This window comes from Somniosus microcephalus, chromosome 14 (assembly GCF_052327205.1).
Source record: "Somniosus microcephalus isolate GS21.2 chromosome 14, FLI_Smic_1.0, whole genome shotgun sequence".
NCBI classification, from domain to species: domain Eukaryota; kingdom Metazoa; phylum Chordata; class Chondrichthyes; order Squaliformes; family Somniosidae; genus Somniosus; species Somniosus microcephalus.
Window position 1 is genome coordinate 4,043,523 of NC_141000.1, and position 24,175 is coordinate 4,067,697.

Consider the following 24,175-nt stretch of genomic DNA (forward strand, 5'->3'; position numbering starts at 1 on the left):
GAGAATTTAATGATTTAGATGCAACCTGATCACCTTAGGGAGAAAGCCTGACGAAGAACTACTCCATCTTCATGCCAAATCAAATAAGGTTGATCTACAACTAAGGCCCTAAAGTTCATTCACACTATGAGCCAAAGCTAATGTTAATATCAAAGGCAAGCTTCAGATTAGCGGTTCTCTCAATTTACTATAAATTACATTACTGTCCCCATTCGGATCTCGGGAGGGTCTGTGTAGATGCAACATCGATGAAGCAAGACACCAAAGCATGTCTTCCTACCGAGCTCAATGCCAATGGTTCATGAATACATCATGGGAACATACATGCAAATGAAACTGGGCTCCAGACCCGGCGCAGACATCAGGATATCATGTACTTCACATGTAGCAGGGCAAATTAACTTAGAATCACAGCATTCAATATAATTCCACCATTTAATAAAATGTGCCCCTTTGTATATGCTTTTTAGGACCTAATCAGAATAACTTTACCTGAAGCATATTCATGAACACCAATGCATTGGAATCTATAAAACAGCCACATTCAAGATTACATTGGATAGGTGGATGAAGGATAAGGGATTGAAGGGATATGGGAACAGGGTGGGTAAATGTCATTGGAACGGTTTGCTCATGTGGAGGGTAAACGCAACACGGGCTGGTTGGGCCAAATGGCCTGTTTCCATGTTGTAGTTCTCATGTATTTCTATGTATGTATATTCGTTCTGAGCTCAAGCTACTCAGCTCTGTTTCTATCAGGCTGAATACACTTCTTTTAAAAACAATTTTTTCTTAAATTGTCTTTAGTGCACCAACTCCAACCCACTGAGGGTTTCAGGCATTTAGCCCTCTCAGGCTACTACTAGGCCTGGTAGCAGCAGAATAGCAGAGCGCTCCTTTTTTACATAGTATTTACAGCACAAAAACATGCCATTCAGCCCAACAGGTTCTGAAGAGCAAATGTTTCTGCTCCACACGAGCCTCCTCCTACCCTTCTTCATCTAACTCCATCAACATATCCTTCTATTCCTTTCTTCATGTGTTTCTCTAGCTTCCCCTTAAATGCATACATGCCAGTCGCCTCAACCACTCCTTGTGGTAGCAAGTTCCACATTCTAACCACTCTCTGGGTAAAGAAGTTTCTCCTGAATTCCTCATTGGATATATTAGTGACCATCTTCTATTTATGGCCCCTGGTTCTGGTCTCCCCCACAAGTAGAAACAACATCTCTATGTCTACCCTATTAACCCCTTTAATAATTTTAAAGATCTCTCTCAGGTCACCCCTCGGTCTTCTCGCTTCTAGAGAAAAGAGCCCCAGCCTGTCCAATATTTCCTGATAGGTATAACCTCTCAGTTCTGGTATCATCCTAGCCAATCTTTTTTGCACCCTCTCCAGTGCCTCTATGTCCTTTTATAATATGGAGACCAGAACTGTTCACAGCACTCCAAGTGAGGTCTAACCAAGGTTCTATACAAGTTTAACATAACTTCTCTGCTTTTCAATTCTATCCCTCTAGAAATGAACCCCAGTGTTTTATTTGCATTTTTTATGGCCTTATTAACCTACATTGCTACTTTGTGATTTGTGTATCTGTACCCCCAAATCCCTTCCACTCTTCTACTCCATTTAGACACTTACTCTTCCTACCAATGTACCACCTCACACTTGGCTATATTGAAGCTCATTTGCCAGTTACACACCCATTTTGCCAGTTTATTCATGTCTTTCTGTATTTTCCTCGCAGTCCTCCTCTCTATTAACTATACCCCCCCTCAATTTGGCGTCGTCCACAAATTTTGAAATTGTACTTCCGACTCGGAGATCAAATCGTTTATGTAAGTTTATCCTCCAAAAACAAGTGCGAGGAGCTCATGGACTTTGTCACAAAGATAGAGACCATCCATTCAGCTGCCTCTGCAGCTTCCCTCCCTTCCCCTAATGTTCCCTGCTGCCCTAGCCCTGAACACTCCTCTTTCTCTAGATTCTAGCAAATCTCCTGCCTTGCTCTCTCCAAGCTTGAGACCCACCCCTCCTGCTCCCTCAAACCTATTCCCAAACTGTTGACCACCCGACTTCCCTTCCTCGCCCCCATGTTAGCTGATGTTAATGCTTCCCTCTCCTAAGCTATTATCCTCCCCATCAAAATCTGTCATCACCACTATTCAAAAAACCCACCCTTGACCTCTCTGTCCTTGCAAACTACCACCCCATTTTTAATTTCCCTTTCCTCTCCAAAGTCCTTAAACAAATTGTTGCCTCTCAAATCCGTGCCATCTTTCCCGCAATTCCACGTTTGAATTCCTCCAATCAGGTTGCCGCCTCGGCCACCGTACTGAAACAGCCATGATCAAAGTCACACGAGATCCTATGTGACTGTGACCGCGGTAAACTACCCCTCATCATCCTGCTCAACCTATCTGCAGCTTTCAACACAGTTGACCACACCATTCTCCTGCAACGTCCAGCTGGGCGAGACTGCACTGGCCTGTCCATTCTTATCTATCGAAACGTAGCTACAGAATCACTTGCAATGATTCTCTTCCCACTCCCGCACCGTTTCCTCTGGTGTTCCCCCCCCCCCCCCCCCCCCCCAAGGATCTATCTTTGGCCCCCTTCTATTTCTTATCTACATGCTGCCCCTTGGCGACACCATCTGAAAATACATGCCTCAATTTTAAAATCCTTATCCTCGTTTTGAAATCCCTCTGTGGCCTCGCCCCTCCCTATCTCTGTAACCTCCTCCAGCCCGACAAGCCTTCGAGATCTCTGCGCTCCAATTCTGACATCTTGCACATCCCCGATTTTAATCGCTCCACCATTGGCGACCATGTTTTCAGCTGCCTTGGCCTTAAGCTCTGGAATTCCCTCCCTAAACCCCTCTCTCCTCCTTTAAGATGCTGCTTAAAACCGACCTCTTTGACCAAGCTTTTGGACACCTGTCTTGATATCTCCTTCTGTGCCTCGCTGTCAAAAATTTTATTGCTGACACTCGTTAAGCGCCTTGGGACACCTTGATAAATAATTATGTAATTTCTCTTCGATTTCCTAATTTTTTTTTGGACTTCTTTCCTAACCTTTTTATATTTCTTTTTGTCATCCTCTCCTTCGTTGTCTATGTACTTAGTGTATGCCTTTTATTTAGTGTCAATATTGCCCTTATCTCTTTATTCATCCATGCTGCGTCATTACTGGCTAGCTTGTTCTTGATTTTTAGTGGGATATTATTTCTTTTGGACTCTATTGATCACTGTTTTAAATGTTTCCCACCGCTGTTCTATTTTTGTTTGTCAGTAAATTTTTCCACTTTATTTTCCCTCGTTCCATTCTCAACCCCTTAATTTATTACTTTGGTCTTTGTCTTACTTATGTCCTTCTCAATCTTTATCTTAAACCTTATGTTGTGACTGCTATTGCCTAGGCATATAAATAGTAAACGGGTAGTAGAGCTCCTCGCACTTGTTATTGGAGGATAAACTGGGCCAAAAAGGAGACCTACACATGGAGGCAGAGTATGGCTGAGGTACTAAATGAGTATTTTGCATCTGTCTTCACCAAGGAAGATGCTGCTGCCATAGACGTAGTAAAGGAGGCGGCAGAGGAGATACTGGGCAGCACAGTGGCATAGTGGTTAGCACTGTTGCCTCACAGCGCCAGGGACCCGGGTTCGAATCCGGCCTCGGGTGACTGTCTGTGTGGAGTTTGCACATTCTCCCTGTGTTTGCGTGGGTTTCCTCCGGGTGCTCCGGTTTCCTCCCACAGTCCAAAGATGTGCGGGTTAGGTTGATTGGCCATGATAAAAATTGGCCCTTAGTGTTAGGGGGGATTAAATACGTGGGGTTACGGCTTGGGTGGGATGGCTGTCGGTGTAGGGACCGGGTGCTAGGGTTTGGATGATCAGCCATGATCTCGTTGAATGGCGGAGCAGGCTCGAAGGGCCGAATGGCCTACTCCTATCTTCTATGTTTCTATGGGTGGGATAAGAATTGATAAGAGACAAGGTAATAGAACGGCTGGCTGTACTTAAAGTAGATAAGTCACCAGGACCGGATGGGATGCACAGGGAAGTGAAGGAAGAAATCATGGAGGTACTGGTCATAATCTTCCAATCCTCCTTAGAAACGGGGGTGGTGCCAAAGGGCTGGAGAATTGCAAATGTTACACCCTTGTTCAAAAAAAGGTGTAAAGATAAACCCAGCAACTACAGGCCAGTCAGTTTAACCTCGGCAGTGGGGAAACTTTTGGAAACAATTATCAGGGATTAATTAAGGGAAGCCAGAGCAATTTGGTTAAAGGCAAATCATGTTTACCCAACTTGACCGAGTTTTTTGATGAGGTAACAGAGAGGGTTGATGAGGTAAATGTGGTTGACGTGGTGTACATGGATTTCCAGAAGGTGTTCAACAAAATGCCACAAAATAGGCTTGCCAGCAAAGTTGAAGCCCATGGAATAAAAGGGACAGTGGCAGCATGGATACAAAATTGGCTAAGTGACAGGAAACAGAGTAGTGGTGAATGGTTGTTTTTCGGGCTGGAGGAAGGTATACAGTGGTGTTCCCCAGGGGTCGGTACTAGGATCACTGCTTTTCTTGATATATATTAATGACTTGGACGTGGGTGTACAGGGCACAATTTCAAAATTTGCAGATGACAAAACTTGGAAGTACAGTGAACAGTGAGGAGGACAGTGATAGACTTCAAGAGGACATAGACAAGGTTGTGGGATGGGTGGACACGTGGCAGATGAAATAACGTAGAAAAGTGCAAAGTGAAACATTTTGGTCGAAAGAATGAGGAGAAAATATAAACCAAATGGTACAATCCTAAAGGGGGTGCATGAACAGAAAGACCTATGTGCACAAATCGTTGAAGGTGGCAGGGCAGGTTGAGAAAGCAGTTAAAAAAGCTTACGGGATCCTGGGCTTCATGAATAGAGGTATAGAGTACAAAAGCGTGGAAATGATGATGAACCTTTATAAAACACTGGTTTGGCCTCAACTGGAGCATTGTGTCCAATTCTGGGCACCACACTTTAGGAAGGATGTGAAGGCCTTAGAGAGGGTGCAGAAAAGATTTACGAGAACGATTCCAGGGATGAGGGACTTCAGTTACGTGAATAGGCTGGGGAAGCTGGGGTTGTTATCCTTAGAGCAGAAAAGATTTGATAGCGGTGTTCAAAATCACGAGGGGTCTGAACAAAGTAGACAGTGGGAAACTTTTCCCATTGGTGGAAGGGTCGCGAGCCAGAGGACACAGATGTAAGGTGATTGGCAAAAGAACCAAAGGCGACATAAGAAAAAACTTTTTTTACTCTGGAATGCACTGCCTGAAAGGGTGGTGGAGGCAGACTCAATCACGGCTTTCAAAAGGGAGTTGGATAAGTACCTGAAAGAAAAATATTTGCAGGTCTATGGGGAAAGAGCGGGGGAGTGGGACTAGCTGAGGGGCTCTTGCAGAAAGCCGGCACGGGCTCAACAGGCCAAATGGCCTCCTTCCATGCTGTAGCCATTCTATGATGTTCCCCTGTGCTTACTAGTCTTTTTGATTGGAACAGTCTTGGGCCTGTCCCCTCAGATAAAGTTTACAGGCTGTCCAGAAGTAGTGTAATTCTTCATCATATGATTCTATACATAACAAAGATCGTTTTACTGCCTTGAAAGGGTAATTCCACCACCCTTACCTTTAATTTTCAAGGCAATGTGTCTCAACAACTTGCATTTATATAGTGCCTTTATCGTAACAAAATATTTCAAGGCACTTCACAGGAGCGTTATCAGATAAAATATGACACCAAGCCACACAAGGAAATATTAGGACGGGTGACCAAATGCTTGGATAAAGAGGTAGATTTTAAAGAGCATCTTAAATGAGGAGAGGCAAAGAGATGGAGGTTTATGGAGGAAATTCCAGAGCTTCGGGCCTACACAACTGAAGGCACAGCCGCAAATGGTGGGGCGATGGAAATCAGGGGATGCACAAGAGGCCAGAATTGGAGGAATGCAGAGTTCTCGGATGGATGTCGGGCTGTATGAGTAGAGAGATAGGGAGGGGCGAGGCCATGGAAGGATTTGAATACAAAGATGAGAATTTTAAATTCGGGGAGCTGCTGAACCGGGTCAGCTCATTACTCACATAGAAGATAGGAGCAGGAGTAGGCCATTCGGCCCCTCGAGCCTGCTCCGCCATTCAATGCGATCATGGCTGATCATCCAAATTCAGTACCCTGTCCCTGCTTTCTCCCCATATCCCTTGATCCCTTTAGCCTTAAGAAATATATCTAACTCCTTCTTGAATATATGTAATGAATTGGTCTCTACTGCCTTCTGTGGTAGAGAATTCCACAGGTTCACCACTCTCTGGGTGAAGAAATTCCTCCTAATTTCTGTCCTAAATGGCTTACCCCTTATCCTTAGACTGTGACCCCTGGTTCTGGACTCCCCGACCATTGGGAACATCCTTCCTGCATCCAGTCTGTCCAGTCCTGTCAGAATTTTATAAGTTTTAATGAGATCCCCTCTCATTCTTCTAAACTCCAGCGAGTACAAGTCCAATCGACCCAATCTCTCCTCATACGTCATTCCTGCCATCCCAGGTATCAGCCTGGTGAATCTTCGCTGAACTCCTTCCATGGCAAGAACATCCTTCCTTAGATAAGGCGACCAAAACTGCACACAATACTCAAGGTGTGGCCTCACCAAGGCCCTGTACAACTGCAGCAAGACATCCTTGTTCCTGTACTCAAACCCTCTCGCTACGAAGGCCAACATGCCATTTGCCTTCTTAACCGCCTGCTGCACCTGCATGCTTACCTTCAGCGACTGGGGCTTAAGGACACCCAGGTTTCGTTGCACTTCCCCTTCTCCCAATCTATTGCCATTCAGATAATAATCTGCCTTCCTGTTTTTGACACCAAAGTGGATAACCTCGCATTTATCCACATTATATTGCATCTGCCATACATCTGCCCAATCACCCAACCTGTCCAAATCATCCTGAAGTTTCTCGGTATCCTCCTCACAGCGCACACGCCCACCCAGCTTTGTGTCATCTGCAAATTTGGAGATATTACATCTAGTTCCCTTGTCTAGATCATTAATATATATTGTGAATAGCTGGGGCCCAAGGACCGATCCCTGCGGTACCCCACTAGTCACTGCTTGCCACTCGGAAATAGACCCGTTTATTCCAACTCTTTGCTTTCTGTCTGCCAACCAGTTCTCTAGCCAAGTCAATACCTTGCCCCCAATCCCATGTGCCTTAACTTTACACGCTAATCTCTTATGCGGGACCTTATCAAATGCCTTCTGAAAGTCCAAATACACCACATCCACTGGTTCTCCCTTATCTATTTTGCCAGTTACATCCTCAAAAAATTCCAGTAGATTAGTCAAGCACGATTTACCTTTTGTAAATCCATGTTGACTTTGTTCGATCCTGTCACTGTTTTCCAAGATAGAAACATAGAAGATAACCACCTCAGACTCCTCCCTCCCCATCTCATTTAACCCACCTGGGCACTCAGCTCCCAATTCTTTACTGTCCTCAGGCTTATATCAGATTCAAATCATCCCTCAGCAAGTTTACACCTTTCCCAAGACACACTCTATGAACTCCACTCCCGGCTGGGGGCAACAGATGGTGGAATTACCTACACCAATGCCCATTTAGGGAGCGCAATTATCGCAAAAAAGATCAAAGATTTACATTATTTCCAAAGGTAAATGTATCACGCCATTTGGTAAAGGATACAATTCCGCGTAAGAGGGAACACACACAACTTTCTTTGAATATTCCACAGGACAGTAGAGCTTGTTCAGCTGCTCTTCATACATCGCTAGCGCTTCTGTCAAGTTTGCACAATTACCCTACAGGAGAAACGCAGAATGGAGAAGTTATTAGGCAATTTTTTTTTTAGGGAAGAAACTTTTTGATTATTTTGAGATTTCATAAGATTTCAAGCATCTGATTTTTGACTGCCGATTACTGACCTGTAGGAAGGTTTATCCACTGGAGACTGGCAGCAACACATCAGAACCCACAAGACGGGTAGTTTGAAAATACCCAACCGTAAGAACACCGAGCTCCGTGCTGCCAGCTCCCCACCCAGTCCTACGAACCATTAAAGTGAGCTCCTGTTTGAAATCTCAAGAGGAGCATGCTGTCTGTGAATATGCAACTGCCCCTTTCAGACGCTCCACATCTGCGAATGCGTGTAAAGGAAATATAATGTGCCAATGAGTGGCAAACGTGCCCAAGTACAAGCTATGGTGGGCAAGTTTATGACCCTTTTATATTACAGGACTGTTTCCAAAGACCAGTGCCATTGTAATATAACCCTTTATATTACAAGATTGCTGCCATTGTAATATCACAATGCAGTTCTGCAAGTTTTATTTATTTATTTATTCACTAGCTGAAGTGCCCGGCAGTGCCGAGGCTTTTTCGAGGGCATGTTGTTGTTGGGAGAGAGAGAGAGAGCGGGCGGGGGGGGGGGGGGAAAGGGGCCGGGGGGAGAGAAGGGGGGGGGGGGGGGGGGGAGAAGGGGGGCCCAGGCCGAGAGCCCCGCTCTCCGAGCCCCCCCCCCCCCCCCCCGGCCGAGCCCGATTGCGGCTCTGCGAGACGGCCGGCGGCCGAGCCCCCCCCCCCCCCCCCCCGGCCGAGGCCGATTGCGGCTCTGAGAGACGGCCGGCGGCCGAGCTCCCCCACCCCCCCCCGCCGAACAGAGACGCCGCGTCTCACCTGCTCCTGCTGCGCGCGCACCCTGACCCTCGTGGCTGACGCCGTTGCCACATATGCAAGGTTTTTCCCATTTAAGAGCCGGCTGAGCGGGATCTCTAGACAGCCACACAGTTTAACGGGAACACTGTTGAGGACTCCCAGAGCAACTCCCTCCCGACTGTATACCAGTCCGATCCTAAGGCTCCACCACACTGCGATTATGGAATATAATCGGGGATGATTCCAGGGCCCCAGCACACTGCGATTCGGTAACATAATCAGGGCCGATCCTAGATCACCCAGCACTTGATTTCATTTCTCGGGATGCAGGCACTGCTGGCATGGCCATATTGCCAGCTCTAATTGCGTTGAGAGGGCAGCGTTATGCCTTTTTAAACAACAGTTGTATAACGGAGTTGCTTGTCAGGCCTCATCAGGCATTACGAGCCAGCCAACCACGTAGCGTGGTACTGGAGTGACACACAGGTCAGGCTCGGTGGGGGGGGGTGGCAGGTTCCCATCCCTGAAGGACATTAGTGAACCAGGTGGGTTTTTACAACAGCTTCATGTGTTTTTGCCTGGTGCCAGCCCACAATTTACCAGCTGTACTGAATTCCGATTTATAACTTGCCCTGGTGGGGATTTGTACTCAAGACAGTTATCCGCTCTTGCCGAGAGAGAGTTCGGCAGTATAAACGAGGCAGACTCAGTAGCAAGAAAACAAAGTCACGGCGGTCCCCGTCGCAAAGTCACGACACAATTTCCAATACTCATTTCCTCAAACACACACTTTCACACGTGTACGGAAACTCAGCATTATATATTTTGTAGAATTATTTCCCAACACTGATGTTTATACATTGGAGATTGTTCATAACCTAAAGGAGCAGAGAGAAATTTGGAGAGGCAACACTGACTTTTTTCCCTGATCAAATCTAAAAATGGGATGAGAGTGGACCGATGGCTACACAACCAAGTTAATACAGTCACTGAGATTTATCGCATCTGCCTTCTTGCAGGGTGTTATAAATGTGCATCGTTTTCTCATTCATTCACATGGTGCATAGGTCACAGCCACTGACACAGACTATGCCCAGCATCATAATGGAGTGTGTAGGTTTGTACTTATGTTCGCCTTAGTGATGCAGCACCTCAGCGCGTCTCTCAGTACGCCCCAAAGCACTTCGCAGCCAATGAAGTATCTTTGAAGTGCGGTCGCTGTTATAATGTAGGAAACAGCAAGCTCCCGCAAACAGCAATGAGATAATGAGCAGATAATCTGTTTTAGTGATGTTGGTTGAGGAATGAATATTGTCCAGGACACCGGGGAGAACTCCCCTGCTCTTCCTCAAAATAGAGCCATGGGATTTTTTCACATCCACCCAAGGACAGATGGGGCCTTTATTTTCAAGTATTTTGCAAAAGGGAAAGTGAATAAAAAGTCAAACACCAATATATAGAAGTGAACCATGTATCAATGAACCTATTAAGATACCAAAGCAAGCACAACTACATAAATGACATGCACACACTGCGTTCTAAATGCTTGATTGTAAATCCCAAGATGTCTCACTCACCATTACTATATATGGACTGGTCGCCACCTGGTGCACACTAACTGCATTACATCCAAATGGCCTCTAATGAGCACTCAGTCAAAACAAACCTGTGTACAAACTTGTCCCAATCTGAGTTATAAACTCCGTTAGTGGATGTCCTGTAGGAACGTATCACATGTCTATCACCAGGGGCAGGAGAGCCTGATCCAAGCAGGCCATCACTAGGATGTCTCTGGGCTCACGTGCATTACTGAACTATCCCGAGGAGCAGTGGGCTCCTGCCTCTGCCGATTGCTATGGTACCATTGGCTTGCAGGACCAATGGGAACACGAGGATAGCTTACACCCTACCCTGTCTTGTATCTTTTGAATGACCCACGGTACAAGAGGACACTTGAGGAAACACGTACAAAATTCTGTATGCTGAGGAAAGAGCCTCAAGGCCAACAGAAGGTCCTCGAGCAGAAACTTAGGAGCTGATGGTTATCTCCTGAAACATGTTTTGCAAGTCTAGGTGGGTCTAGGCGTGAGCACCTGCTGCAGCTGCAGAGTGCTAGCAGAATGACAGCTCGACAAAAGGGATTTGAGAGGCTCCGCAGCCAATAGTAACATAGGAACTCAGGAGTAGGCCATTCAGCTGCTCGAGCCTGCTCCACCAATCAATTAGATCATGGCTGATCTGTATCTTAACTCGATCTACCCGCCTTGGTTCCATACTTCAGGTGCGGTCCAACCTGAGCTCTGTACAACTGTAAGATAACTTCCACCCCTTTGTATTCCAGCCCATTTGAGGCTAAGGTTAACATTCCATTAGCCTTTTGATTATTTTCTGTACCTGTGCACTAGCTTTGACTGATTTCTGTACTTGGACCCCTCAATCTCTCCGCTGCTCCACAGTTCCCAGCTTCGCGCCGTTTCGAAAATTCTCTGATCGACCTTTCTTAGGTCCACAGTGGATGACCTCATACTGCTCCACACTGAACTCCATTTGCCAGTTTTGCCCACTCACTTAATCTATCAATGTCCCTTTGCAACTTTACGCTCCCATCTACACTATTTACTGTGCCACCTAACTTGGCTATTCCTTCATCCAAGTCATTTATAAATATAGTGAAAAGCTGGGGTTCCAGTACAGATCCCTGGGGGACACCACTAGTCACAGCCTGCCAATTGGAGTACATACCCAATATCCCTACTGTCTCCTAATTCCAAACCAGTTCCCTACCCATGTCAATAGGTTGCCTCCAATTCTATGCGCTCTCATTTTTGCTCAGTCCCTTAGAGTTTCTTCTGGAAGTCCATATAAACAACATCCACAGACACTCCCTTATCTACCACGTTAGTGACCTCCTCAAAAAATTCAACTAGGTTATTTAGACATGACTGGGCCTTTACAACAAATCCATGCTGGCTTCTCTGATCAGCTCATATTTGTCCAAGTGCTGAGTCACTCTGTCCCCAACAACAGATTCTAGTAACTTTCCTACAACAAATGTTAATCTAACAGGTCTATAATTTCCTGTTTTCTCTCTCCCACCCATCTTAAATAATGGAGTGACATTGGCAATTTTCCAATCCAAGGGGACAATTCCTGAACAGAGACACATCGCAGAGTTACCCAAGGCTCACAGCCCACTACAACATCTGAGCAACCCAAAATACACAGCCCACCTCAACATCAGAGAAACCCAAGGTTCACAGCCCATCACAGCTCAGAGAAACCCAAGATTCACAGCCCATCACAGCTCAGAGAAACCCAAGGTTCACAGCCCATCACAGTTCAGAGAAACCCAAGATTCACAGCCCATCACAGTTCAGAGAAACCCAAGATTCACAGCCCATCACAGCTCAGAGATACCCAGGATTCACAGCCCATAGAAACCCAAGATTCTCAGCCCATCACAGCTCAGAGATACCCAGGATTCACAGCCCATAGAAACCCAAGATTCTCAGCCCATCACAGTTCAGAGAAACCCAAGATTCACAGCCCATCACAGTTCAGAGAAACCCAAGATTCACAGCCCATCACAGTTCAGAGAAACCCAAGATTCACAGCCCATCACGTCTGAGCTACGCAAGATATGCAATCCACCGTTCAGGAGATCTCCCACAATATGACTTGGAAAAAGAATAACCTATATTCTAACTGAAAAACCCTCCTGGCTGCCATCCAGATTCTTGCTACTGAGGTTGATGGAATAGCACCCTACTAAAAGCTCCTCAAAGTAGTAGAAAGGAAAGAAGCATATTAAAAACATGAAAGCATTGTTCACTAGTTTTACTTTTTTTTTTTAAAAAGATGCTTCCAACACATAATTCCATTGACCAAGGAAATGATCACTTCAACTCAAGGTAATTGCTCAGATATGCAGGTAACTTGCCCTTGGATTTAGTTCCCACTATTCCTAGCTCTAGCCTCTACCTCCTCTGATGGCAGCCATTTGAGATTCGAAGCCCTTTGTGTGGGAAGTCAGTGTGAAGCTGTTTCCCACTACTGTGGCTGATCAAAGTACTACATTGATGCACTGGTTTATATCTTGTTCAGACCATTAGCAGAAAACAACTTCACATGTCCAATAACTTCCTTCTACCAGCTCAATGGTCAATTGCTCACTTTTAAACAGCTACTGTTGCTATAATCAGAATAGACTAGGAAAAGTAAGACTGCCCTACCTGTGTAAAATACTTCCCGGTGGGTTTCAAAACCTTCACAGCAAGATCGAGAATAAGTCGCAAAAAATCCCACGTTGATTCTGGGGGTGGAAAGAAATAGATGTTTTACACTGTTGTAAGATTATTTTTCATTTCCAATAGATTTGAGATTCATTAAAACACAATCAAAAGGCAAAGACAAAATAAAGGCCAAAATTATCATCCACTACAGACCATACAAACACCGTTTCCCAGCCACCGACTGCAGCCCCCTCCCTGGCCACTGCCCGAGGCTGAACCAGACTGTTCGCAATCTTGACATCCTTTTTGACCCTGAGCTGAGTTTCCAAACCCATATTCTCGCTATCGCCGAGACTGTCCACATCGACCTCGGTAACATCGCCCATCTCCACCCAGTCTTAGCCCATCTGCTGCTGAAGTCCTCATTCACACCATTGTTAGCTCCAGACTCGACTGTTCCAACACTCTCCTGGCCAGTCTCCCATCTTCTACCCTTTGTAAACTTGGTGATCCAAAACTCTGCTGCCTGCATTCTAACTCGCACCAAATCCCGTTCACCCGTCACCCCTGTGCGCTATAACCTACATTGGCCCACAGTCCAACAATGCCTCGATTTTAAAATTCTCATCCTTGTGTTCAAATCCTCCCATGGCCTCGCCCCACCCTATCTGTAACATCCTCCATCCCTACAACCCTCCGAGACCGCTGCGTTCCGCCAATTTTGGCCTGATTTTTATCGCTACACCATTGGCGGCCGTGCCATCACCGGTTTAGGTCCCAAGTTCCCGAATTCCCTCCCAAAACCTCTCCGCCTTTCTACCTCTCTCCCCCCCCCTTTATGTCACTGCTTAACCAAGCTTTTGGTCACCTGTCCTAATATCTCATGTGCCTCGGTGTCGAATATTGTCTGATAACGCTACTGTGAAGCGCGAGGGTGTTCCCTCGATACAGCAGAGGTACCAGGGTGTTCCCCTCGATACAGCAGAGGTACCAGGGTGTTCCCTCGATACAGCAGAGGTACCAGGGTGTTCCCTTCGATACAGCAGAGGTACCAGGGTGTTCCCTCGATACAGCAGAGGTACCAGGGTGTTCCCTCGATACAGCAGAGGTACCAGGGTGTTCCCTCGATACAGCAGAGGTACCAGGGTGTTCCCTCGATACAGCAGAGGTACCAGGGTGTTCCCTCGATACAGCAGAGGTATCAGGGTGTTCCCTCGATACAGCAGGGGTACCAGGGTGTTCCCTCGATACAGCAGGGGTATCAGGGTGTTCCCTCGATACAGCAGGGGTATCAGGGTGTTCCCTCGATACAGCAGGGGTATCAGGGTGTTCCCTCGATACAGCAGGGGTATCAGGGTGTTCCCTCGATACAGCAGGGGTATCAGGGTGTTCCCTTCGATACAGCAGAGGTCCCAGGGTGTTCCCTTCGATACAGCAGAGGTACCAGGGTGTTCCCTCGATACAGCAGAGCTATCAGGGTGTCCCCTCGATACAGCAGAGGTATCAGGGTGTTCCCTCGAAACAGTAGAGGTACCAGGGTGTTCCCTTCGATACAGCAGAGGTATCAGGGTGTTCCCTCGAAACAGTAGAGGTACCAGGGTGTTCCCTCGATACAGTAGAGGTACCAGGGTGTTCCCTCGATACAGTAGAGGTACCAGGGTGTTCCCTCGATACAGCAGAGGTACCAGGGTGTTCCCTCGATACAGCAGAGGTATCAGGGTGTTCCTTCGATACAGTAGAGGTATCAGGGTGTTCCCTCGATACAGCAGAGGTACCAGGGTGTTCCTTCGATACAGTAGAGGTACCAGGGTGTTCCCTCGATACAGCAGAGGTACCAGGGTGTTCCCTCGATACAGCAGAGGTATCAGGGTGTTCCCTCGATACAGCAGAGGTACCAGGGTGTTCCCTCGATACAGCAGAGGTACCAGGGTGTTCCTTCGATACAGTAGAGGTATCAGGGTGTTCCCTCGATACAGCAGAGGTACCAGGGTGTTCCCTCGATACAGCAGAGGTATCAGGGTGTTCCCTCGATACAGCAGAGGTATCAGGGTGTTCCCTCGATACAGCAGAGGTATCAGGGTGTTCCCTCGATACAGCAGAGGTATCAGGGTGTTCCCTCGATACAGCAGAGGTATCAGGGTGTTCCCTCGATACAGCAGAGGTATCAGGGTGTTCCCTCGATACAGTAGAGGTATCAGGGTGTTCCCTCGATACAGCAGGGGTACCAGGGTGTTGCACGCAACTCACTTCAAACATCAAAGTTTTGGTAGATTCCCCACTCAGATGAAAACAAGAGATGCTGAATTCACCCTAATGCTAAGCTGGACAGTAAATGTCTACGGAACTGTAAAACCTGCCCAGTTAGGAATGGATCCTGCTTACCTTAGACTCGACTCAATCAGCCAGCAAAATAGCAGCACTTGCGCAGGTGATAATGAAAGCAGGGCCTGCAGGATAAGAGACGGCCGCACATCTTTCCTACTGGCTCAGTGATCTGATCCAGTAAATACCCGAGCCGTTTAGACCAGGAGGGATCTAGGTCCTGTCCGCGATCCGTGCCGAGTTGGCTAATCTCAGCCAGGCCAGGGCAGTGGAGATCTACAATTGGCATCAGAGCCCCCAAGTTAAGGAGGTGGGTAAATAAATAAAAACAGCCAGAGTTCCTGCTCCTGATCACTATCCAGCGATCCCTGCAAGAATTTGCGCATGTGAATGTTGGGATAGAGCTCAGCTGTGATGCCCCATATGGTCGAATGGCCTGCTCACAATCAATGACAAGGCTTACACATGAATAATCCCAACTTGGTAACGATACTGAAGGATGACCAGTTGAGCATCAGCAGGACTTTGTGCCTTCAGGTGGGGTGGGGAAAAAATTGAGACATGGGGGTGGGCGCCACATGGGGGTGGGCGCCACATGGGATGATTCAAGAAGCTTTTTACAAACTGCAACCGAAGCTGGAACTCTGGTGCAACCATCAGATTCAGTGGGAAAGATAAAATTGTCACATCGGAGACAGACAGAACAGCAAAGTGATCAATATGAAAAACCTTTTATTTCAGATACAGTAATTAATGGAGAATTTGTGTTTCATGTATATTGTGCCATTGCATGTAACTTGTAACCACAAAAATATAAACTATGATTCTAACATGCAGTAAAAGCTTCAGTCATTTGATATGAAGCACAGTAGTATTGACTGCTGCCCGTGTCCTAACTCACACCAAGTCCCCTTCACCCATCACCCCCGTGCTCGCTAACCTACATTGGCTCCTGGTTAAGCAATGCCTCAATTTTAAAATTCTCATCCTTGTGTTCAAATCCCTCCATTGCCTCGCCCCCTCCCTATCTCTGTAACCTCCTCCAGCCCCACAATCCTCCGAGATCTCTGCACTCCTCCAATTCTGGCCTCTTGCTCAGCCCCGATTTTGTTCATTCCACCACTGGCGGTCGTGCCTTCAGCTGCCTAGGCCATAAGCTCTGGAATTCCCTCCCTAAACCTCTCTCCTTTAAGTTGCTCCTTAAAACTCTTTGGCAAAGCTTTTAGTCACCTGTCCTAATGTCCCTTATGGCTCTGTCAAATTTTGTCTAATAACACTCCTGTGAAGCACCTTGGGATGTTTTACTACATTAAAGGCACTATATAAATGCAAGTAGTTGTTGTTCAGAAACAAACAATGCAGACTGTACGCTCATTTTTCAAGGTAGACAACTGACATTAAACTACTTGTATTTATAGATCACCATTTATCAGAGCTAACCCTCCACGGGGTCGCCCTCAGGACATTGCAGTATTGCAGGTGGCTTCATGGAGACATTCCACTGACAGAAGTCTCACTGCATCATGCCGAAGTCTCTTGGAGGGGCCAGGTAATTATCAGAGAGGGTCATAGAGTCATACAGCACAGGAGGCCATTTGGCCCATCGAGTCCATGACAGCTCTCTGTAGAGCAATCCAGTCAGATCCATTCCCCCTTGCTACGATTTATTTTGTTTTCCATTTATATTATGTGTTATTGGGACCTGGGCGAGGCCGGCAAGGTGGCATTCAAGAGGCAATCACAGTATAAAGTCACTTGTCGGTCAGGCCGGGTAGAGGTACCAGGCTCTGTTCCCTGTAGCACTAGTGAACGAGTTGGCTTTTTACAACAACACCGCAGTTTTCACCGTTATTTGTTCACGGTGTCAGCGCTTAAATTACCAGATTTATTTAATTCAATTTCACAGTTGCCATGGTGGGATTCGATCACATGACCATTAACCACTACACACCATGCCCAGATTAAATAGGCCCAAAAGGAAGGATATCGAAGATTGTTGTTGACACCAACTTAAATGCTAGGTTAAGGAACAATGCTGTTAAATGAAGAGAATGTAAAGCATTACATTTTAAGAAAAAAAAAGAGTGAAAGAGAGGAGAAACAGAGCAAGATCCAGGGGTGTAGATACAGAGATCTTCAAAAGGTGGGAGTGCAGGTAGAAAAGGCCATGAAAATGCAAATAGTATTCTGGGTTTTATACAGACGAGCACTGAACATGAAAGGAAGTGATATTGAAAAACTGGGGCCTGTTTCACTGGAACAGAGAAGGGCAAGGGGAAATTTAATAGGAGTGTTCAAAATTATGAATTCTTGAGAATTAATAGATTGCATGGTTGTGAAATCAGCAACAAAGGGCCATAGGCCCAGGATGATCACTGGGGGAATGGAGGGGGAAGTTTAAAGATTTTTTTCATATTGACGGTTAATAGTACGTGGAATGCTTTCCCACAAGAGACTATTGAGACAGACAGTAAACATTGAAAAGGGAATTGAGTAAAGGTGGTGGTGGCGCATTTCATCACCTCAGGAAGTCCCTAAGCCGTTCATAGCAAATGAAATACTTTTGAAATATAAAAGAGGAAGAATATAAAAGGATACGGAGAAACAGGGTTGGAGCAACCAAAATCAATTGAAGAGCTAGCTCCAGCATAGGCATAATGGGCAAAATTTGCTGCAATTCAGATTGTATCTGTAGCCACAGCGCTGCACCTTAAGTGTTATACAGGTTAACATCTACCCTCCTCCAAGCACAATCCACATTCAGACAGACATGGTCTCTGACTGTACTGGTGGTTGTTTTCATAGTTCACGTGGGCATAATGTGAAAACTTCATGCACATACCATGACTGTTTACTGAATGCTAGTCCCACAACAGGGATTGCCTCCCAGCTCCTGATTGTGTTAGGTCTTGCTGGAAAGTAGCTTTTCATTTCCAAGCCAACCTTGGCCAACACCAGGTTTCTCATACATGCCGAGACCTGCAGGTCTGAGATCACAACGGCACATTCCTCTTCCACTGCAGAGGGAGACAACCTAGAATGATCACCTATGCAGGAGGAAGCAGGAAAAGGTTTTACTTAACTTGTGTTATCTATACTTAGATTGAAAAACTATGAGAATACTCCACATATTTTGATTAAAGATAAATGATTTAAGCTTACGAAATAAGGATTGAGAACATTATGCATAAGCTTTATTAAATGATATATATTGATTTGGAGCATTTAATAGTAATTGTTGACTATGTTCTATACAAAGTATTAGAGCTAATGTTAAAATAATTTACAAAGGCTTACCTGAGTCAGGTACGTCAGCTCCTTGTCCGGAGAGGACAAGTCAGACTCGCAGGATTTAGGCTGCCCCCTCTTCTTCCTGTATCAGTTTCGCTCTCCTTGGTCACATTTGGATTTTTCACAAGTAATTTTTGTGCAAGACTCAATTTCATCTTCCCATTTGACAGGGATCGTCATTGCTCTTCCTGCAGTCTTCCAGTGCTCTTGCAACTTTAGAAACTGCCTATATTTGTGGCTACACGAGAATGTATTTGACACCATTCAGTTGTTGTGACTGTGTGCTGCAATTGTGTGAACTGTACAAGTAATTTCAGTGCCGTTGAAAACTTTTTCTTCAATCTGCTGCCTGTGCGAAGTGGAGGCTGATGTCAGGTGCTCAGGGCCGAGCTGACTCGAGGTCATTAAGGCAGCTGGTTCCAATTATTAGAGATCTTGGGTAGATGCTTTTATGTTTTGGAAACAGATAATTGGTGGAACTTCAGTTCCAATAGTGACAGCAAACAACAACCAGATTTTTCTGGAAAAAAGTCACAACCCCACTGGTACCATTTTCTATTTGCAAGTTAGACCATTCCACACCAAGTTAGTCAAGCCATCCCACTTGTTTTCACGTTACATTCCTCCTTATATAGTATCCTCTATTGGGACGATTCCGCAGTCCTGAAAAACAGGTTCACAACTGGTGCCAGCGAGTGCTGGAATGGAAGAGCAGCCCCTGTGCAGGTCAGGCTCTCTAATATACAGTGAGCGGAAGTATTTGCACCCATTTCGTGCATTCACCTCATTAAGGCCCCAGATTTGAGGCAAGTATATTTAAGTGAACTCCTAGCACAACTGATAAAGGAGCTCTTAAATTGCGTGTGTATGCGTTTTTAGCCAATGTTTAAAGGAGCTTTTAGTGCAGTTTTCACTAAGACCTTTCCTCCACATTTCTGAAAATGTGGTTTATTTCTATGAAAAAAGTTTGGGGATTTTTTTAACTGCTTAAGACGATGCTTGTTTTTACAGCACCTCAAATACACTAACTTGTGAGGTGGTACAAGCTGAGAAGGCCCCGCCATACCTGTACACCTACCACCCAATAACTGAGGACAACTACCTCCACATAGAACAGAACTTTACCATCTGCATCAAGGACAACCTGCAACATCAGCACAACACAGCTAATAGTTGGCAAGGTCACCACTCTCCTCGACTGTTTGCCTGTGCCTCATTCCTAGATAGCACTGCAGTATCAGCAAACCGACTAGCCACCACATGGATCAAACAAGCAATTGATGCCTCAAATCAGCACAATCTGGTTACATGTTTGTTACAATAAATAATAATAATAATAATCAACTTTATTGTCATTGTTAGTGCACAAGTGCAGTACAACGAAATGTAGGCTTGCGGCTCCCGAGAGTGTACATTTTGATTAAGACATTTAACATTCAACATTCATTTGGCTTGTAATACATAAACAGCCCTGGGAAAGAAGCTGTTCCTAAATCTGGTCGTTCGGGTGCGAATGCATCTGTAGCGTCTTCCAGATGGCAGGGGGGCGAACAAACTGTGGCTGGGGTGGGTAGGGTCTTTGATGATGGTCAGTGACCTCCGTAAACAACGTTTCTGGTAGATGTTCTCTATGGTCGGTAACCGGGTGCCAGTAATGCGTTGGGCAGTTTTGACTACCCGCTGCAGGGCTTTCCGGTCATAGGAGCTACAGCTGCCATACCACACTGTGATACAGTTCGACAGGATGCTCTCTATTGTGCAGCGGTAAAAGTTAGAGAGGATCAGGGGTGACAGGTTACATCCCTTCAGCCTCCTTAGGAAATATAGGCGCTGCTGGGCCTTCTTCACCAAAGAGGAGGTATTGAGGGACCAGGAGAGGTCTTCCGTGATGTGGACTCCGAGGAACTTAAAGCTGCCCACCCTTTCCACCACAGCCCCATGGATGTGGATGGGGGTGTGACTTCCGCCTTTAGACTTCCTGAAGTCCACAATGATTTCCTTGGTTTTCTTGATGTTAAGGGCCAGGTTGTTATCGGCGCACCACTTGAAAGATACAAGTGTACCAAAGCCTTTAATTGTAAGTTGCATCCTCTTCATGTGCCCTGCTGAGGTATGGGTGTGCATGAGATGCAATGAAAGAGCTGTGTGAGGGCTTGGCATGGGCAAGCAGTATCTGTAGACCAGACTGACAGGCAAAACCTTGTGGCATGAAATCTTGGGCCATTTACCATGCCAGAAACCATAAAGAACACCATCTTATCTTACATTTGTTCCCAGGCCCAGGAATTTTGCAATGTCATCCTCTGTGGAGAGTGCAATGGAGTGCCAAACTGGGCAGCCGGTTGCTGCATCCACCTCAGGCAGCACCACCTCCACTTCAGCAGCCATCAAACAAAGGATCAGGAGCCGCACTGCTCTGCCATTTGCCTTTTGAATCGGTTTCCTGCCTGTACATTGGGTTACCCATCCTTTCGACTCCATCTGTCATTTTTCTTGTTAAGTCTCCCCATTGTGTTTGCAAATGCTACCCTTTTTAAAAATATAAACACCACCCCCCCACCCCCAATTTTTTTTAAATCCTTTTAATTTGCAGCACCACTTTCAGGGCTGCATGCTCCAAAAATGCTGTTGCTACCTCTAATTCACGCTGGTAAAACTCAAGCTGCACAGGAACCATCTTCAAAAGACAGCAGCTTCCGCCTCTGCCGGTGCAGGATTCAGACCCCATGTCAGCAGTCTCAGCAGGTATTTAGCTACAATGGATATGAAAAAATAACTATGCCTAACTTCTTAATGAGTACTTTCTTTTCAAATTATTCCCTCCTCCTTTTCTAGTCTACATGGGTCATATTTATATTCTGTCCCCTTCCAATAAATTATGTAACTCGTCAAATCGACTGATAGAATCTCCATCGAGACAACTGTGCTTTATTTTTGTTGCTCAATCTGGCACTGCCCATTCTTCCCTCTGCTCTCTTTCAATTGAGAGCACACTCAAATGATTTCCAATGCCATTGACTTTATAACCAAGTCGCAAGTCTTTTGCTCCGAGAGGAAAAATAACCACTCGGCCAACAGCCTGGCCGTGGAGTGACAAAATCACAAGACTTGTGCACCAGTGTGCCTCACTACTCACAGGTGAGGAGAACCCACAGGTAACCAGAACGTACCCGTATTGTCCTCTGTAAGCAACTGCAACGAGGTTATCAATTAAAACATTTTAAATAAAGACAAGTACTCTTAAATTTTTCAGGAACCCATTATTTGGAATAAACTAAGGGAATAAACTAAATGTAGGTAATATGAACAGAAATTAGAGGACTGAAAGATGAATAACTGTTAAGGTGTAAAAGGGTGAACATATTTACCTTCTTCTGGAGACGTGGAGATAGGAACAGCTGTCAGGTCATTAATAACATAATCAAACAGCCTTCCTTCTGCAGCATACGTCTTCAGAACTGGAACGCAATCTTCCACTAACACCTGAACAAGAGAGATACATTGGTACACCATTTTTGAAGCAATATAAGTAATGATACAAATCAATACTATACACAGGGATCCATTTAGTGGGAAATGTCCCCAAGTGGCTGGTGTAGGGCTTAAAAGAAATGCACAGAACGGCCATGGAGTGATATTGGCAGTGACTGGGGGGGGGGGGGGGGAAAGAGGGCGGTGAAATGGGACGGGAGAAAAGGTCATCCCACTCCCACAAGAGGAATTGAAGGAAATAGCTCTGTATTGGACACACTGCTTGCCGTTATAGGTGGGTTCCATCAGACCCAAATAAGCTGCAATCAATACCGCATGTGTAGACATGGTGAGGAGGTGAAAATGTCCACCAGCTTTATTAATCTGGGAAGTTGCGTGCTTGACGAGCAGGGATAAAAGAGATTAAGAGATGTATGGCTTTGACTGCGATGCAATGATGGAAACCACCTCTGGAGGAGAAGAGGTACATATCAGTGACAAGAGTGTGCAGTTCTGTATGTGTCAGAGCGCTGAACCCTAACGCAGACAATTATGAGACTGAATTATTTAGGAATGTGTTGTGCAAGCAAGATGCAGGGAGAACGAACTGACGTACAGAATGAGGAGCTACTGCCTAAAAGGAAATGCAGTGCGGAATTATTAGCACTTTACGATGAGTAAGGCAGATCACCTAAAAAGACCTTGGGGCATTGCTCAAAATATTTGATAGTTACAATCAATCTCCGAATCCAAAGTAGACACCATACACTTTTAAACATACATCTTATTTAGTTCTATATTTGAGAGCAAACAAGAGCTATGCCAGGAGGCCTACCTGGTAGCAGTCTCCTTTCAGATTGTCCAGAACATCTCCACAAGTTTTGCGCATGTGTTTGCAACATGCATCGATCACCATTTGGTCAATGTACAACTTCTGTTAAAGAAAGACTGAATAGAATTTGAAAACATATCGCCAAAAGACTTGAGCCTTTTTTAGCTACGGCTGAACATAGGCTGACCAAAAAAAACAGCAATATTAAGATTTGGAAGTGACCTTACTTTTAAAAAACAGGAATGTTCTCCTCTGGTTAGGTGCATTGGCCCCACTCTGCTCTCCCTGCAGGGGGAGGTCTAGGTTTAGGAGGAAGCCCAGGCTGCCCAAAGTTCAGGCCCTCCTCGACAGGCTGTGTTGGTAGATTCCCAGGAAGGAGCCATCAGCCGATTTAGATAAACAACCAGCTACTGCATTCCAAGCAATTCTGGCACCAAGTCATTTAGTAAACACATACTGGGAATACTGCCTGTCCCACACTCTGGAATTCCATCCCTAAACCTTTCTGCATCTCCACTTTTCCCTTCTTCTTTAAGGCTATCCTTCTTTGACTAAGCTTTTGCTCATCCCTTCTAATATTTCCTTCGTCTGTGCCCATTTTTGTCTGATTCTGCCTCTGTGAAGCACCCCCCGACAAGGCACAAATTGGGCGTGTGATGGAATACTCTCCACTTGCCTGGATGAGTGCAGCTCCACACCATCCAGGACAAAGCAGCCCGCTTGATTGGCACCCCACCACCACGGTATACATTCCCTCCCTCCACCACCGGCGCACCGTGGCTGCAGTGTGTACCATCTACAAGATACACTGCAGCAACTCGCCAAGGATTCTTCGGCAGCACCTCCCAAACACGCGACTTCTACCACCTAGAAGGACAAGGGCAGCAGGCGCATGGGAATACCACCACCTCCAAGTTCCCCATCAAATCACACACCATCCCGACTTGGAAATATATCGCTGTCCTTCAAGGTCGCTGGGTTTAAATCCTGAAACTCCCTAACAGCACTGTGGAAGCATTTTCACCACACAGACTGCAGCGGTGCACCACCACCTTCTCAAGGGCAATTAGGGATGAGCAATAAATGTTGGCCTTGCCAGCGACGCCCACATCTCGAAAATTAATAAACAAAGTGCCTCGGGGTGGTTCTTCTACACTAAAGGTGCTTTATAAATGCAAATTGTTGCTAAACACATCACCTGATTGTGGTAAACCACTGTTTGTATTCCTGTTTGTATTCCACTGTGTACATGCCTGGACATGCCTCGGCTGACTCCTCCCACAGGTCCTAGTATAAAGGTGACTGCTC

The 24,175-nt window shown here is 45.9% G+C and overlaps 1 protein-coding gene across 1 annotated transcript in view; it reads right to left on the reverse strand.

Moving 5' to 3' along the window:
* sms (spermine synthase) overlaps window positions 1–24,175 on the reverse strand; it is a 71,684-nt gene that overhangs the window by 6,444 nt on the left and 41,065 nt on the right. The window contains exons 7-10 of the mRNA XM_086006146.1: window positions 22,871–22,966; window positions 21,933–22,047; window positions 12,952–13,031; window positions 7,751–7,866 (exon numbers count right to left, since the gene is read on the reverse strand). Coding sequence (XP_085862272.1) covers window positions 7,751–7,866; window positions 12,952–13,031; window positions 21,933–22,047; window positions 22,871–22,966 — 407 coding nt within the window. The remainder of the gene's footprint in view (window positions 1–7,750; window positions 7,867–12,951; window positions 13,032–21,932; window positions 22,048–22,870; window positions 22,967–24,175) is intronic.